At 42.3% G+C, this 15,744-nt stretch overlaps 1 protein-coding gene across 4 annotated transcripts in view; it reads left to right on the forward strand.

Annotated features, from left to right (window-relative positions):
* Positions 1 to 15,744, forward strand: part of LOC125878776 (protein kinase C beta type) — a 288,745-nt gene that overhangs the window by 110,083 nt on the left and 162,918 nt on the right. For all 4 annotated transcript variants that reach the window (XR_007447789.1, XR_007447788.1, XM_049560141.1 and 1 more), the window contains exons 10-14: positions 6,619 to 6,792; positions 9,630 to 9,721; positions 12,061 to 12,123; positions 14,469 to 14,607; positions 14,843 to 14,923. Coding sequence is in view for 2 of the 4 variants with exons in the window: in XM_049560141.1 (XP_049416098.1) it covers positions 6,619 to 6,792; positions 9,630 to 9,721; positions 12,061 to 12,123; positions 14,469 to 14,607; positions 14,843 to 14,923 (549 nt within the window). In the remaining 2 variants the exon portion in view is untranslated. The remainder of the gene's footprint in view (positions 1 to 6,618; positions 6,793 to 9,629; positions 9,722 to 12,060; positions 12,124 to 14,468; positions 14,608 to 14,842; positions 14,924 to 15,744) is intronic.

Consider the following 15,744-nt stretch of genomic DNA (forward strand, 5'->3'; position numbering starts at 1 on the left):
TCATGAAATGTAACTCAGGCCCTGTCTGCATGTATACAGATATTTTAGAAAATGATTTATCTGTCAAAAACAGAGTTTAGGTCACAGGTAGATTTTTTGAAACTACAGTTACTGTTTATCTGTGTGGACATGTAAAAGGGAGCATTTGGGAAACAATGACAAATAATTTTTTAAAACAGAGGAGGAAAATATCAGTAAAGTATCTGTAAAGCTGTAGACAGGGCCTAAGACCTAGACGCATCAGGTAAATGTCTACAATGACATGTAGAAGGTATAATGAAAAAGTGATCTGGCACTGTAATGATACCAAAGAGCTCCTGTTGCTGCTTTGTGTCTAGCGCATCTTTTGATTTCAGATGAAACCCTGTGGTTTTATGTCTTCTCGCTCTTGTGTTGGTCCCGTCCTTGTCCTTGTGGTTGCATAAAATGAGCTTTGGGCCAGATGGTGTCCTTTCTCTCTGTTTCAACTTTATAGAGTTTGTATTACCATAGAGTCACACTGCAGCCATATGGGATGAGTCCTAACATACACAACACACACACTAACACACTCACTCTCACACATAGACCTGCTGTTGTCAAAGGATACCACCAGCATAGATCCAACTTCAACAGATACCTAAACTTTAATGCTGGAGATTGTAATGCACATTCTTTATCTGTGGCTACTCTCTATGCAAACACACACTTACACCGTCACACACCTGTGTGTCTATGCCCATCTGTGCTGCACTCCCTGTAGTATCCCAAACCCAATAACCCCTTCACATTATCATACCTGAATATTTATATGGCATAAAGAGCCAAGCGTCTAAGTTTCCCATCTCTTAGGGGAAAAAGAAATTATGAAGTGGGTGTAAGGTCACTGAGATTGCTCTGTACTTGGAGGGTTTTGGAAAGAATAATCAATGTGATATGTTTCCCATTTACACCATTAAGCTGACATTCATCAACAGCAACTTATAACAAGTGAGCAGGTAGGGGTTCTTGGCAGCTCATGTTGCAGTGTACTGTGGTGTTTTCTTAACTCAGTAGTCTCTCTAAGATCCAGTCTATCTTGCTTCCCCAGAGAAAATGGTATATTAAACACATCAATGAATCAGTCGAATTCATCTTAACTTGAGTTTGCAGTTGCAAAATGTTCAAATCACTAGGTTCACTCAGTGTTTTATGCAAATTAACGTAAGAAAAAGTTTTTAATATGAATACAATTGGATGAAAGATCCTTTGTTGAGGTCCCAAAACTCAATTAGCCTCTTGGGAACTACAAACACGCCATGCTAGCCATGTAATGTAAAGCTCAGCCGTTTTTCCTCCACATTCTTTTCACTTGTTCTCTGCCTTGTTTTAAGATAAAAGTACTCTTATTAGTTTTAGAATGATGGGAAAGAGGAAGGCTATGCAGCCAGTCGACTCGTTTCAGCAGAGCAGTCTCACATGTGGAAAAAAGAGACTATATCTGTGCTGATAATTTACAGAAGTTACAACTTTTTTGTTTCCGAACATTTTCTTTCTGAAGAATGGAAGTTTTTGCTGTCAGCTTTCTGTCACAGTGACAAGACATAAAAGTCGAGAGAGATGATGAGCTTGAAATTGTGAGCTTTAATCTGACTTTTTAAAATCAAAATAAAAGGGACAGTTCATCCAAAAAGTACATATTTTTACCTACCACTCTTACTTGTGGTGCTATTTATCAGTCTAGATTGTTCTGGGGTGAGTTGCCAAGTGTGGGAAATATCGGCCATAGAGATGTCTGCCTTCTCTGGAATATAATGGGACAAGATGGCACTCAGCTTGTGGTGCTCAAAGCATCAAAAATATACTTCAGTCAGGACCACTTTAGTCAAAGAAAACTGGAATTCCATTTGCAGAATTATAGTTGGTGGTAGGACTCTGTTTCAGGGTCTCTGCCTTTCCTAGGCCAACACAGAAATTCTAAGGCGAAGACAGCACACCTCTCTGCCCTTCCACGTGCCTACATGGAAACCTAAGGCCAAGAGAGCACATCCCTCTGCCCTTCTACACACCTACATGGAAAACCTAAGGCTGAGAGAGCACATCTCTCTGCCCTTCCACACACCTACATGGAAAACCTAAGGCTGGGAGAGCACACCTCTCTGCCCTTCCATGCGCCTACATGGACAGCATAAGACAGGGAGAGCAGCAGCAAACCAGCTGTAGCTGGGATGTGAGCTGAGCTTGACATTGTGTCCTGCCTGAACTAACGCTACGCTCGATATTTGAAAAACTTACAGCAATGTCTCTCCAAAAATCACGACCTGGTTAGTCAAGATAATCCACAGACCTTGTTGTGAGCAGTTTCATGAAGGAACTATTTTTTTCTACCAAACTACATCCTCCAACAGTATCACCACTCAGAAATGAGATTGAATCTACTCGTGCTTGTGACAGTACAATAAGTCATCTGACTTTTTTTGCATCCGATTTCCTACCTTTGTTTGTTGCACCTAGCATGTTTGCTAGCTAGTACTTTTAAAAGTTGGTTACAGATTAATTTCAAAGAAATAGCTCAACATTTTGGGATGTACAACTTTTAACTTTCTTGTTGAGAGTTAGATGAGACGATTTATACCACTCTTGTATCTGTCTGTTTGAGTTTAGGTTACAGCCAGCAGTCAGTTAGCTTAGCTTAGCATAAAGACACCAAAGCGGGAAGAAACAGCTAGCCTGGCCCAGTCCAAAGGTAACAAAATCCACCTACAAGCATCTCTAAGACGAAACACATCCAGGCTATAGCCTTATATTGAACAGAGAGATAAAATGGTCTTTTTTCTCATCTAACTCTCCACAAGAAAGCGAAAAAATGTATTTCCCAAAACGATGATCTATTGCGTTACAGCTCCACTTTCTCAAGCTGTTAAGGTTTGCTCCACGCACAGCACACCTTCAACAGTCACACTTGCTCATATAATTTGCCCATACAGACTTCAGTCTAGAGAGTTGAACTTTTATGACCTGGTCACAAGCCTGCTGCAACTTTTATGAGATGACCTGCGAGCTGAGACTTGACCTACATTTTGAACCGCTATTTGCAGCAGCTGCTGGTTCTTCAGGAAAGAACATATGAGGGCAGGAGAGGAGAAAGGATGAGGAAAGTAGGAAAGGGAGACAAAGAGAAACAAGAGGGAAGATACGGTGATGGAAAAGAGAGACGAGGAGACCGTAAACAAGAGACCTGAGAGAGGAAGATGAGACAGAAACGTTTACTCCTCCATTTGAGGCATTGTTAGCTACATGAGCCTGACCTTGGCTACAAGACATTTAAACTGCTGAGCGCACACATGTATACACACAAATCACACATACATATACACAGCAGCACAGAGGCATCTCATAGTGATTGCATTCTGGCATCTGTCTGTTCGACCTCCATGGGAATTAGCAGCCACAGATTATATATGAAACCATATGTATGTGTGTGTGTGTGTGTGTCTCACAGGTGTAATTACAAGCAGATGTGCTCCCAGACTTCACAATTAAAACAAAAAGGATTCAGGATTGCTTGACTGCTGCCAACCTCTTTCTCCGCCATTCCCTCTGCCCTTCACTTCCTCCTTCAATCTTTCTACCCATTTTTTTAATCCCACTCTCCTGGCCCATCCACCTTCCTTTATCTCCATCCGCCCCCCACACTGTGTGCCCTAAAGAAAGACATGTGAAATAATCCCCTCTTTCTCTTCCTACTTTTTTTCCTACTTTTTCTCCTCCCTGATGTCCGTGAAGGGCAAAGAGAAGCTGAACAGTATAAAAATCTTTCAGAAGCACTAAATAATCTGTGCTCTGTGCCGTTAACATTTTGTGTCGGCAAGCAAAGATTTTCAGCCCAGGATCGCACAGTGTATAGAGGCTGTATGGGCCATTAATTAATCATTCTCAATCATCTCAGTGCCGTGCAGCTCCTTTCTGCCTTTACTTTACTGAAGGGGAAGAAAAGAAAAAGTGCAGCGCTTCAACGTGGAGAAATCCAAAGCTTAAAAGAATACTTCACACACAAAATGACCATTTGTATATTAATTACTTACCCTGTGTGAAGAAAACTTTTTCTCGCATGCCTCCATAGTGTACAGAGAATCCAAAAAAGGTGACCATTCCTAATGATTTAAAGTAATCAGAGTCTGCATTTAACAACAAGAAACTATATCAAAACATCTGTTAACAAACTATCAAAACTTGCGCAGTATAATCTAAATGTCATTCATCCGGTGAAATACTCATCTATCCATCCATCCATTAAATCCCTTATGGGTCACAGGGGCAGCAGGCCAAGCAAAGCACCCCAGACATCCCTCTCCCAGCAGCGTTTTCCAGCTCCTCCTGGGGGACCCCAAGGCATTCCCAGGCCAGATGAGAGACGTAATCCCTACAGCATGTCCTGGGTCTACCCTGGGGCCACCTGCCATTGGGTTGGCCCAGAACACTTCTTACAGGAGGCATCCTGATCAGATGCCCAAACCACCTCAACTGAGCCCTTTCGATGCCAAGGAGAAGCAGCTCTACTCCGAGCTCCCTCCAAATGCCAAGCTCCTTACCCTATCTCTAAGACTTAGCCCAGCCACCCCACGGAGGAAACTCATTTCGGCTGTATCCACGATCTCATTCTTTCGGCCATTACCCAGAGCTCATGACCATAGGTGAGGGTTGGGACGTAGATGGACCAGTAACTCAAAAGCTTCGGCTTCTGGCTTAGCTCTCTCTTCACCACAACAGCGGCGCAGCGCCCCGTCACTGCAGACGCCGCACCAAATCACTGATCCTTCTCATGCTCCATTCTCCCCTCACTCGTGTACAAGATGTATGCTCAATACTTCCCGAACAGCATCGTGCTTTTTTGCTAAAACTTTGCAATATGAAACACATCCGCCTCTGCTTGAGCAGGGTTTAAAAGCATGTGCTTGCTCAGGCATGCTATTTTGCTGTGCGTGAGACTGACATGTTTTAAATCGTTATGATTTAGTACTCTGCATACCACTGGATGAATTAGACTTGGACTATGCTGCACTACTTGTGTGAGATAGACAGATGATTTCACATAGTTTTTTGTTGTTTAATGCCAACCCTGAATACTGAAGTTCATAAATAATGTTCACTTTTCTTGGACTCTCAGTTCACAGTGGAGACATGCGAGAAAAACAAAGCTTTCTTCGTGAATTCAAGGTGACACCCAACAAGTAACTGGTACACAAATGGTCATTTTGCAGTTGAAGTATTCCTTAAACAGGCCTACCAATAATGGTTGAAAGGCTATGACTGAACAATCATGTTTGGCAAGGGGTTTAGCGAACGGTCAGTTCCCACAGTGTGGCCTCTTCTACGAACAATGCCAACAAAGGAACCACTCTGAATGAGCATGAAATGACACAAAATACGCTGGCAGACACAACACTATGAACTCTAGTTTTGTAAAGTTAAAAAAAACAAAACACTCAAAAAGCAGTGACGCACAAAGGGATGATGCATCTTAGTGCTACGATTCACCGGGCATTTATCTCACCATTTGACATGCCTTTAAAGTGATACCGTGCAGTCAGACACAAACTGCAACCAAGATTTTTTTGTAAATATATTTTATTGATTTTCAAACTTTTCAGCCCACAACAGTGAAAGATATAAAACATGTACGTTTGACTTTAATTCCCCAACTCATCCCTCAACTAGAAAAAAGTATTAAAAAAAAGAGAGAGAAGTAACTACTATAAAAAGTAACTATTCACCAAATATGTTGACAGATTTAAATCCCCATTCCCATCACTACCACCCCACCTACCCATAGGATTACATGTTGCAGAATGCAGGTGGAGGGGAGAACATGATAAAATAATCAAATAAATGCATTACTATTACTAAAGTCAAAGAAGAAAGAGAGGGGAAAATGGAAGCTGCAGCTGTAATGGGACATTTATGGATTCCACCCCTACTCTTGATGAAGAGACGCCTGTAGAGAGTCGTAAAAATCCAAAAAGGGACTCCGTATCTTAACAAAGAGATGACCTTTTAAGTGTGTATGTTTTTTTTTTTACCTTTAGCAAATGGATGGAGGAGCATGATGCTTCCATGTTAACATCTCAAAGGCTGTGGTGAAAGCTATGACCACAAAGGCTTCATTTGGGAAGAGAGCATAGGATTCCTTTGCTGCTAAACTGCCTAAGGTTGTTACGCAGAGTGACATGCAATCACACTATAAGAGCATTTTATCCCCTCCTTTCCCTCTGTCCTTTCTTTTCTCTTTCCATTTCCCCTCTCCCCAGATGACATCTTGAAATGTGATGAATCAGTTTTCTCTCCCCTTCCCTCCTGTCCTTTCTCGTTTTATTTCTGCCTTGACTGTCTAACCCAAAACAGCTTTCCTTTATCACTCCACTCCTTCATCCCTGCCCTTTACAGTACCTCCTCTTCCCTTTCCCCTTTCCCTGACTCCCACATCTCTCTGCCTCTCTCCTTTCTTTGCCCTCTTTTCTTCCCCGCACCCCTCTTTCTTCCAAGGTGATGTTACAATAAAGGCGTGAGAGGAGCTGTGCGCCATAAAGATTTTGAATATTGATGTATTCATTCTTCCTTGTATTTTCCCTCCCTGTCTTCTCCCCTCTCCTCTCTCTCTAGGTGATGCTGGCAGAGCGTAAAACGACAGAGGAGCTGTACGCCATAAAGATCCTGAAGAAGGACGTTGTGATCCAGGATGATGACGTGGAGTGCACCATGGTGGAGAAGAGGGTGTTAGCGTTGCCTGGGAAGCCTCCGTTCTTAACACAACTGCACTCCACTTTCCAGAGCATGGTGAGTGGATCGAGATGTTTTCACAAAAGTGGTATAAAATGTTTTTATGTCTCATTAGAAACAACAGCCCAGATTTTTATAACAGTACTTTTACTAATTGTCATTTGCTGCTGGTTCAAGGCACTGTGGACTCAATGAAATGTTTGGTCTTACAAACAGAGAGTAACTAGAAACCAAAACAGCTCTCCATCTGAGATTCTTCCAGATTCCAGCTGTAGTGACACCCCTCATAGGCCCCTACACATCCACATTATATTTGATCTGAAGGGAGCCACAGCGCGGTGCCCTGCTGAAGGGCACAGGTGCACTGCTGGTGAGCGCTGTGGTCTTAACAGCAGTCACCCTGCCTGCTGTCACCAGCTCACAGCTGGAATACACAGGCTGGATTCATATTTGATTCATGCTCATCTTCTGACGTATAATCCATATTACACTGAAGATGAGTCAACAGAGGAGTAAATATAGCTCTCATACTTAACACAGAGTACAAGTCATTTACATTCACATGCCACATAAACACACTCATTTGTACATGTTGCCCTCGATCAATGAACGTAGCATGTTGTGGATCCCTTTGAGGTTGTGGTTGAAGACAAGAGTTGATTGGGGCTACACACACACACACACACACACACACACACACACACACACCAAAAATGAGTGTGGAGTGTGTTAATCCTCCTCAGCAGTAATTATTTGACCAGTGGAGGGCTTTTGTACATATGAGACTTAGCAGGCAGTTATAACACACACACACACACACACACACACACACACACATTGAGGCAATTATAACATACATGCATACACACATACATTTTAATCACGCACACTGTAGACATACACTTAAAGACACACACACACACACACATACACACACACACACACACACACACACACACACAAACACCTTAAAGGAGCAGTGTGTAGGATTTAGTGACATATAGCGGAAAGGATTGCAGTTTGGAGGCAGCTAAAAATCTTCCCCCGTGTAAGAAGTGTGAACTCCCGGTTAGGTTTCCTTCAGTGTTTATTGTTCAGGAGGTTTTCACAGGGAGCCGAATTATCCGCAGAGGCCTCTTCCTCTCCAAAACAAAAGGACCAGGTGATTAAAACCGGTAAAAACCTGAATAAAGAAGTTTCAGTTTACAAATCAGTGTTTCTCAAATGCTATTCGGCCTGGCGGCGACAGGCAGCTATCCCAGCACCTGCTAATGTGTGCTCAGCTTTTTCCACTGATAACTTAAGATGCAGATATTCAGGAGGTTTTTACCAGGAGCCGAATTATCCACAGAAGTCTCTTCCTCTCCAAAACAAACAGACCAGGTGATTTAACTGGTAAAAAAAAAACAGTGAATAAAGCAATTTCATGTTAAAAATGTGTGTTTTTCTGATGCTGTTTGGCTCTTTCTCCATATGGCAGACTCTGTAGATGAGGACACACTCCCTATGTAGATATTAGCGTCTCATTCTAAGGGTGAGCTTAGGGAATACTCACTTTGAGTGCCAGGACGCTCTGTGGCACAAACTACACCAGACTCCACACCGAAGTCTCGGAGTGGCAGAGCACAATCTGAGCACTCTGTCTGGGGAGACGGAGCAGCAGAGCGACAAGTGGAGTGAATGTGTGATTAACTTAATCATTTGTTAATTCATGTAGAAATCCATGCCTTCGAACAGCAGCTTTCTCATCTTAAGGCTCATTTATGCTCCCTTTACGTACGAAAATGTATACGTCCATTTCAAACGATGTTACCGTCACTGCCCACATACTTCCATGCGTCCTTTACGTTGGCATGGATGTTATACATATATCCACCAGGAGGCAGCCCAGAGTCAAAAGTTTATGACAACAACAAACTCAAAAACAAACATGGCGACTGTGGAGGAGATATTGATAATGTACCTCTTGCATAAAAGACAAAAACAGAGGCAGCGTTGTAGGAGGCGGTGGTCGATGAGGCCGTTAAATACATGGTGACTGGAGGACGGAGAATTCTTTTCTCTAGTACTGCCAATGAGAGAAAGTGAATTGTTATGTCTTCTTCGTGTCTCACTAGAGCTACGTATTGGGTAGTGACAACAACACTGCCCCCACGGTTCCCGGTGGTACTGCTCCGTTTGGCCCGTATCCGTAAGCTGTGTGGAAACGTGCAGAAATACGGACGAAATGAACGCAGAGCACGGACAGAAGGCTCCGTCCGTATCCGGATCAGTATTTAACGTTGAGCATAAATGAGCCTTTAGTGTGGAGCGTCAGATAAGATTTTACGAATGCACCCTAAGGTACCAAAAACACGACAATTCTTATTTTCAGGTGATTATACACTAAAGAAAACATACTTATTATTGTATTCCATATCTGCCGATATATCCCCCTAAATCCTACACACTGGACAAAAGCACAATGTTTTCTCCAGACACACGCATGGCCACACACCAAATCCCTCCACTCTCCCTCACATACTGTACCTTATTGGCAATTTCTGCAGATAATGGAGGAGAATAAGCTTTTAAATTGATGTTGCTGTGTTCCCACAGTTGCAGACTGACAGGACGACAACCCGATCACCTCTTTCTCACTGTCTCCTTCCTCTTTTTCCATCTTTTGTCTCTCTGTCTCACTGCCTATGTCATTTTCTTCTCTATCTCTCCTTTAATCTTCTGTTATTTGACCCATCAGTCTCTATCTACCTCTGAGCAATCCCTTTCTCTTTACAGTATCTTGCTTTTTCTTTTGCGCTATCATACCATTTCTCTGTGACCTCTCACCTGCTTTTATGAACATGAACTTTTTAACGTCTCCCTCTCTCTGTCTGCTCCTGTATCTCTTGTAGGACCGTTTGTATTTTGTCATGGAGTACATAAACGGAGGAGATCTCATGTATCAGATTCAGCAGGTCGGCAAGTTCAAAGAGCCCCATGCTGTGTGAGTATACACACCTGCACACACACGCACACAAAGCAGACTAAAAGCAAAGATACATTCTTATGCCATCATAACACAAGATCTTAATCCCGTGCTTGTAGGTGTTTCACAGTTTGGTAATGCTTTTTTTAAAAATCATGTTGAATAAGCCATCAGCAGTTTGACGGGGCTCAGGTGATGGATGAGCAATCCTAGCAGAGCCTCGGGGTGAAATATGTTGTTCGCCCCGATGCACGTTGCTGCTCTAAAGAACTTCAAAGAAATGAAAGTAATCCAGCGGCTCTGTGAGTTTTCAGTGTGTGGTAGAATACCTCCAAAACTGCAGAATATAATTAAGGTGGCTGGCGAGATCACTGGTGTCAAGTCAAACCAGCAGGCTGACATATTTGACAAGCGGGCTGTCGGGAAAGCGAGAGCCGTGGAGGAGTTTGCCCTTCATCTGCTTTATAGGGAATTAGAGTTTCTTCCCTCTGGCAGAAGGTTTAGACTGCTGAAGGGCAAGTCGAACGGGGGTGAGGAACTCTTTTATCTAAGGCCATCGACTTGTTCTGCTCTATTTAATTTATTTATTAGACAATAGTCAGGATATTCTGCTCCGTGGATGATGACGATGCATTGAACTCTCATTTTATCTTATGGGTTTGTGCTTCTGTGTGTGTTTGTTTATCATCTAAAGCCGTGTTTGCATCCTGCATCGGCGACACTTATGTGGTCATCATGCTGATCACTGATTAAACACTACAGCAAGCTATGGCAAATAATTGGATATTTATACAGAAACAAAGCTAATTTTCCTATGCTCAGTAAAAGGCAGATAATTTAGGCCGTCTTCTCGTCTTTCTTAGAGTATGGTGATGTTATTTATAGACACACCTCTGCCTCCACTTTGGCCCTGTTTACACCTGGTATTAACATGTGTCCTAGGTGATCAAATGACAAGTAAACAGCTCACAGTGCGCCCTCAATGCATCTACTCGCTCAGATCACATTCGGGTATGGTCTGAGCTGCATATGGCCACATTCTTTCAGCAGTGTGTACCATAATGTGTCCACGGCCACATTGAAGGACCACCTACACAGCTGATGTCTTGGCTTATTCAACTTAAAACTTTCTGTTGCTGCTGTTACGCAGTGCTGAAGGACCGTCCCCAAAGTCGCTCTCCTCTCGCACTGTCAAGCGGTCAGTTCAATGTCTGCCCGGTTAGCACAAGCTTACACAGCAGCAGCTGTTTAACAGTCCCAACAACTTCCCGTCACACTGATATGGCTCAACTTCTTAAGAGCCATTAAATAACATTAGCCTCGTGATACTCACAGTTAGCCCTGTCACTGTGTGTATGCAGGCAAACTTTCACCATTCATCCCCGGCATGGAGCTCACACTCCTTCAGCAGTAGTGGCGGGAGGCCCAGGGACCACAGCATGCACTTGCCTCATGATAAACGAATAAAAAAAGAAATGATTCATGTGTTAATTTGTACAGCTGGGAAGTGATCAGATCACAAGTGGTAACACGGGATGCCTGTGAAGACTCATTCTAATGCCAGGTGTTTATAGACAGACTTCCAGATATCCACCTGTGATCACATCAACCAAGAGGCATGTTAATACCAGGTCTAAACAGAATCTTTTAAACCCCTAGGTTCAGTTTATCACTCTGCCCTAAGATTCATTACTAGTGCCTGTTACTCTACTTGGTTGGGTGGCCATCTTTAACTGTAAGATGTGACAGGCGTTGGTTTCTATGTCTTTATAAAGCCCTAACTGGCAACATGCCTTCATTTATCACTTCTGTATGAAACTGGTCCCATAGTCATTAGTCAACCTCGTCAAATGAATGGCTAATGCATGCTAAGTGCTAAGTCCAACATGCAAGCACTGAATTTGGGAGAACTGCTTCAGTCTTTGTGCTGCACAAACTTAAAAGTTTCTGTACCTCTCTTTCATTAGAATTTAGGTCATGCCCTAAATGATTCCACGAGATTTAAATAAAGCTGAATGAATAATACACGGCTGTCCACCCTGTCAAAATGACAGCTTTTAGCTGTTCTTTACAAACTGACACCGATTGTGCACGCCCACGCAAACACATGCGTAAACATAGCTGACTGTGTGGTCAGTGTGTCCAGACTCTTCCTGTTGATCTTATCAGCTGCTCTCTGGCCTTGAAGAGACAGCACTGACCTTTATGCAGACACACACACACACACACACACACACACACACACACACACACACACACACACAAATTATCCGTCTGTTTTCCTCCTGTCCTTTCTCTCAGAGTCTTTCTAATTACTGTTTTTGTTTCTCTCTGTGTCTGTGTATGTCTGTGTGTAGATTCTATGCTGCGGAGATAGCCATCGGTCTGTTCTTCCTACATCTAAAGGGCATCATCTACAGGTAACCTCATCCCACAACATGCTAAATGAATAACATTTACAAAATACCACATTCATTATGGAGGATTCTCAGTTTAGTTTCAGACTTCAGACAAGGTTTATTTCAGCACAGTCTGAATAAAGAGATTTAAAATAATAATGAATCATATTTGTAAGTATTGTGCAAGTGTAAGTATTTGCTTTAAAGGGACAGTTCACCCCAAATCAAGTTGCATATTCTGTACTTCCTTCTGTGGTAGGGTTGGTGGGTATAGTTCCATAGAAAGAAAATAGTTCCTACATAAAACTGCTCACAACAAGGTCTGTGAATTGTCTTGAGAAACCAAGTCATGATTTCTGGAAAGAGACATTGCTGTTGAGTTTTTTAAATGTATTTCTTTGACACTTTCAGCACCACAAGCTGAGTTTCATCTAGTTCCGTTATACTGGAGAGAAGACAGACATCTCTATGGCTGATATCTCCAACACTGGCGTGAACTGTCCCTTTAAGATGTGCACTGCAGAAACACAGGGAAGGAGTTAAAAATAATGCATTTTAATCTGTAATATTTTTCTGACTTCGTCACCCATCCCCAGTAACCACAGAAGAAAAGTAGGATTTTGACCTTTAGACTTCAGCTGCAATTAACTGATTTCTGCTGTTTATAGTATCATGCAGAGAATCCGCCCCCACAAACGCTGCCGTGCTCCCAACTGCAAATCAGAATCTGTCATCTGGTGTAGTGTAACTGCAGCTGGACCTCTTGGATTAAGCAGAGCATCGTTCCCTATCAAACTCACACTAAATTGCACAGGACAGACTGTAGAGGAGAAGAAAACTTAGGAGTAAAAAAAAAAGCAAATGAGATGATGAGCCTACGTGGTCCATGTTGGATAGTGAATTGAGTGTTGTTTCCCACTGACATTGCGTTTATAACAAAAGATGGTGTATATTACAAGCTGTGTCAATGGTATGACATGGTCTACACTCCTGAGTGGGCACAACTGTTTCTCAGTACAACACTGTATGTGATACAAATTAAATTTTTGCTCCTTATTTTGCAGATCATTTTTGTCTGCTAGCTTGATATCTAATATTAACTGAGTACAAGAACATGTCAGATGTTGCCAGATCCTGTAAGAGTGTGTTGCTGAAGGCCAAGACGCAGCAAACCGACATCAAAGAACTAGTGGCAACAAAAACCGACTATTTCATCACTTCACATTGCCTGTGTCTTGGCTAAAAAGACTATAGCTGGCAGCCAACCAGGACGTACGTTCTGCACCTGTGTAAGAGGAAATAATTGTCCACAGCAGCAGACAGTGGAAGTCATCATTCACAGAGGGGAACTGGAGGACCGTCATGACTTAGTTAGCGCACCAACAACACAATCCAATGTTGAAAGAACAAAGCCAAAGATAGTCTGTAACAGAAGATAACGCAGTGCAAGCTGCGCCAGTGGAATTAAATGGTATACGTTGGTCTCCTCAGTGGGTGTGGGCGTCTCTTCCGTGCATACCCCCACCTCGTTTGGAAGTGTAGTTAATGACATGTGGGTGGATGAAATCAGATTCAAAACAATACAACACTATATACAGTAATAATTTAATGTTTCGTTTGTCTGTCTGAAAAAATGCCATTGTAATGTGAGAATGTTCAGAAGGATTGGGGCTTGTGAAAACTGGGTCCAATATTTACTTTAGTGACTATCGGGCAAAGGACACGGTCATAATCTGTACTCATGTTAACTTTTCCCATTGGAATAAATAGACTCAGGGCCGCCGTTAGTCTCCTAAAGGGGCGGGGCAATGGCGAAACTCATGTGACACAGATACAGGAAGTGAATCTAAAGTGGACCGTCTCGGTTTATCAGACAAAGCATATGCATTTTTATTTATCAGTGAGGAATGACACAAACCACCACGAAACATTTCTGTTAAAGAGCTCAATGGCTAAAGAAAAATAATCTTACTTTATGTAACAAGCTTGTTTTGATCTCACTCCCTTTTGACTTTAGCTGTTTGTTACTTTCCTCACTTCAGTCTCTTCTCATTCACCATACCAACACCGATTCAACATGCTTAATCGGCTGAAAAAAAGCCAGCAAGGGCTGACAAGGGCTGGTCACACCACGAAGACTAGGGCACTCACTGACAGCCAAACATCGGCTTGGTGCATCAGAGCCTTTAGATATACATGTGTCTCAAACAAAGTTCAATTTGCTCCTGATTTGTTTCTCTGAAAAATGCCATTTTAGTGTCAGAATGTTTAGAGGATATGTGTCGCACTTCGGTGGCGCAGATGCAGGAAATAATTCTGAAGTGCATTATCTCGTATCTAATCCATCTCTGGTTTCCTTCCTGCAGAGACCTGAAGCTGGACAATGTGATGCTGGACTGTGAGGGTCACATTAAGATAGCAGATTTTGGCATGTGTAAAGAAAATATGAATGATGGAGTCACGACCAAGACCTTCTGTGGCACACCAGACTACATAGCCCCTGAGGTAGAGTGTGTGTGAGGTGTGAGTGATGGTGGGCAGGCTGGCAGTGCATGTGTTCCTGTCATTGTTTCTGGCCTATAGCTGGTCGTTCTGAATGTTTTTTAGACTACTTTTAAATCATACTTTGAGGTATTTTAGCTTGTATTTAATTAGTATTCTTCCCATGCACTGCCCTCCCTCGCTTCAGTGATTGAAGTGATTATATCAAGTTTCCTGAACATGGTCTCTTATATTTCAGATCATAGCCTACCAACCTTATGGAAAGTCTGTGGACTGGTGGGCCTTCGGCGTATTGCTCTATGAGATGCTGGCTGGACAGGTCAGTCTGTGTTTGTGTGTCTGTGTCACTATTATATTTAAATGCACACTAATATCTACTATTATTCAGATTATGACAAACTTCGGAATTTGATACCAGTCAGTATATCCTGTTTGGATTTCCTGAATTAGGTTTCCCGACTGAAGCATTTTCTGATTAAGACATGTGGGATATGCCGATATTATTCAGGATGAAGAGCATTTTTTGGTGAAGAGAGAGGAGGAGTGCACACCAGGGTTGGAGAGGTGCTGACCGTTGACGAAAAAATACAAATTTGAAAAAAGATGTCGGGTGCACACTCTAAGACTCGATGCAAAGATATTTTCTTTTATTCAAGTACCAACGTTTCAACTAGACCTTCTTCATCAGGGTTTTACAAGACACTGAGCTACCAAACATTTTATAGGACACGCAGGTGAGCTCTATGATGAGAGGGAGTGTCTTCAATTACAGGCACATGCCATGGGAGGAGCTGACAATCAACACAAATTGCCACACAGATGAGACAGGAAAAAAGCACAATAAGATCAAGGCTCAGTTTCCATTCACGTATAATCTTAAAGACTAAAAAAGACAGAATATAGACAATTCAAAAGTACAATTCAAAAACACTTACATTCTTTTCAGTTATCAAAATGTAGTAGACAATAAAAAGTATCATTATTTTAAATACAGTCAAATCAGGAAGAGAAAAATGCATTTAAACACCACTTAAAGTGGAAAAGGACAGAATACCCCTGTTTTTTGAAAAATGAATTCCTATAAGAGGGGGAGACTGCAAAACAATTGTTAGGACTTTGAAAAAAGACATCTAGATATAA

Source organism: Epinephelus fuscoguttatus, linkage group LG19 (assembly GCF_011397635.1).
Source record: "Epinephelus fuscoguttatus linkage group LG19, E.fuscoguttatus.final_Chr_v1".
In the NCBI taxonomy this organism is placed as follows: domain Eukaryota; kingdom Metazoa; phylum Chordata; class Actinopteri; order Perciformes; family Serranidae; genus Epinephelus; species Epinephelus fuscoguttatus.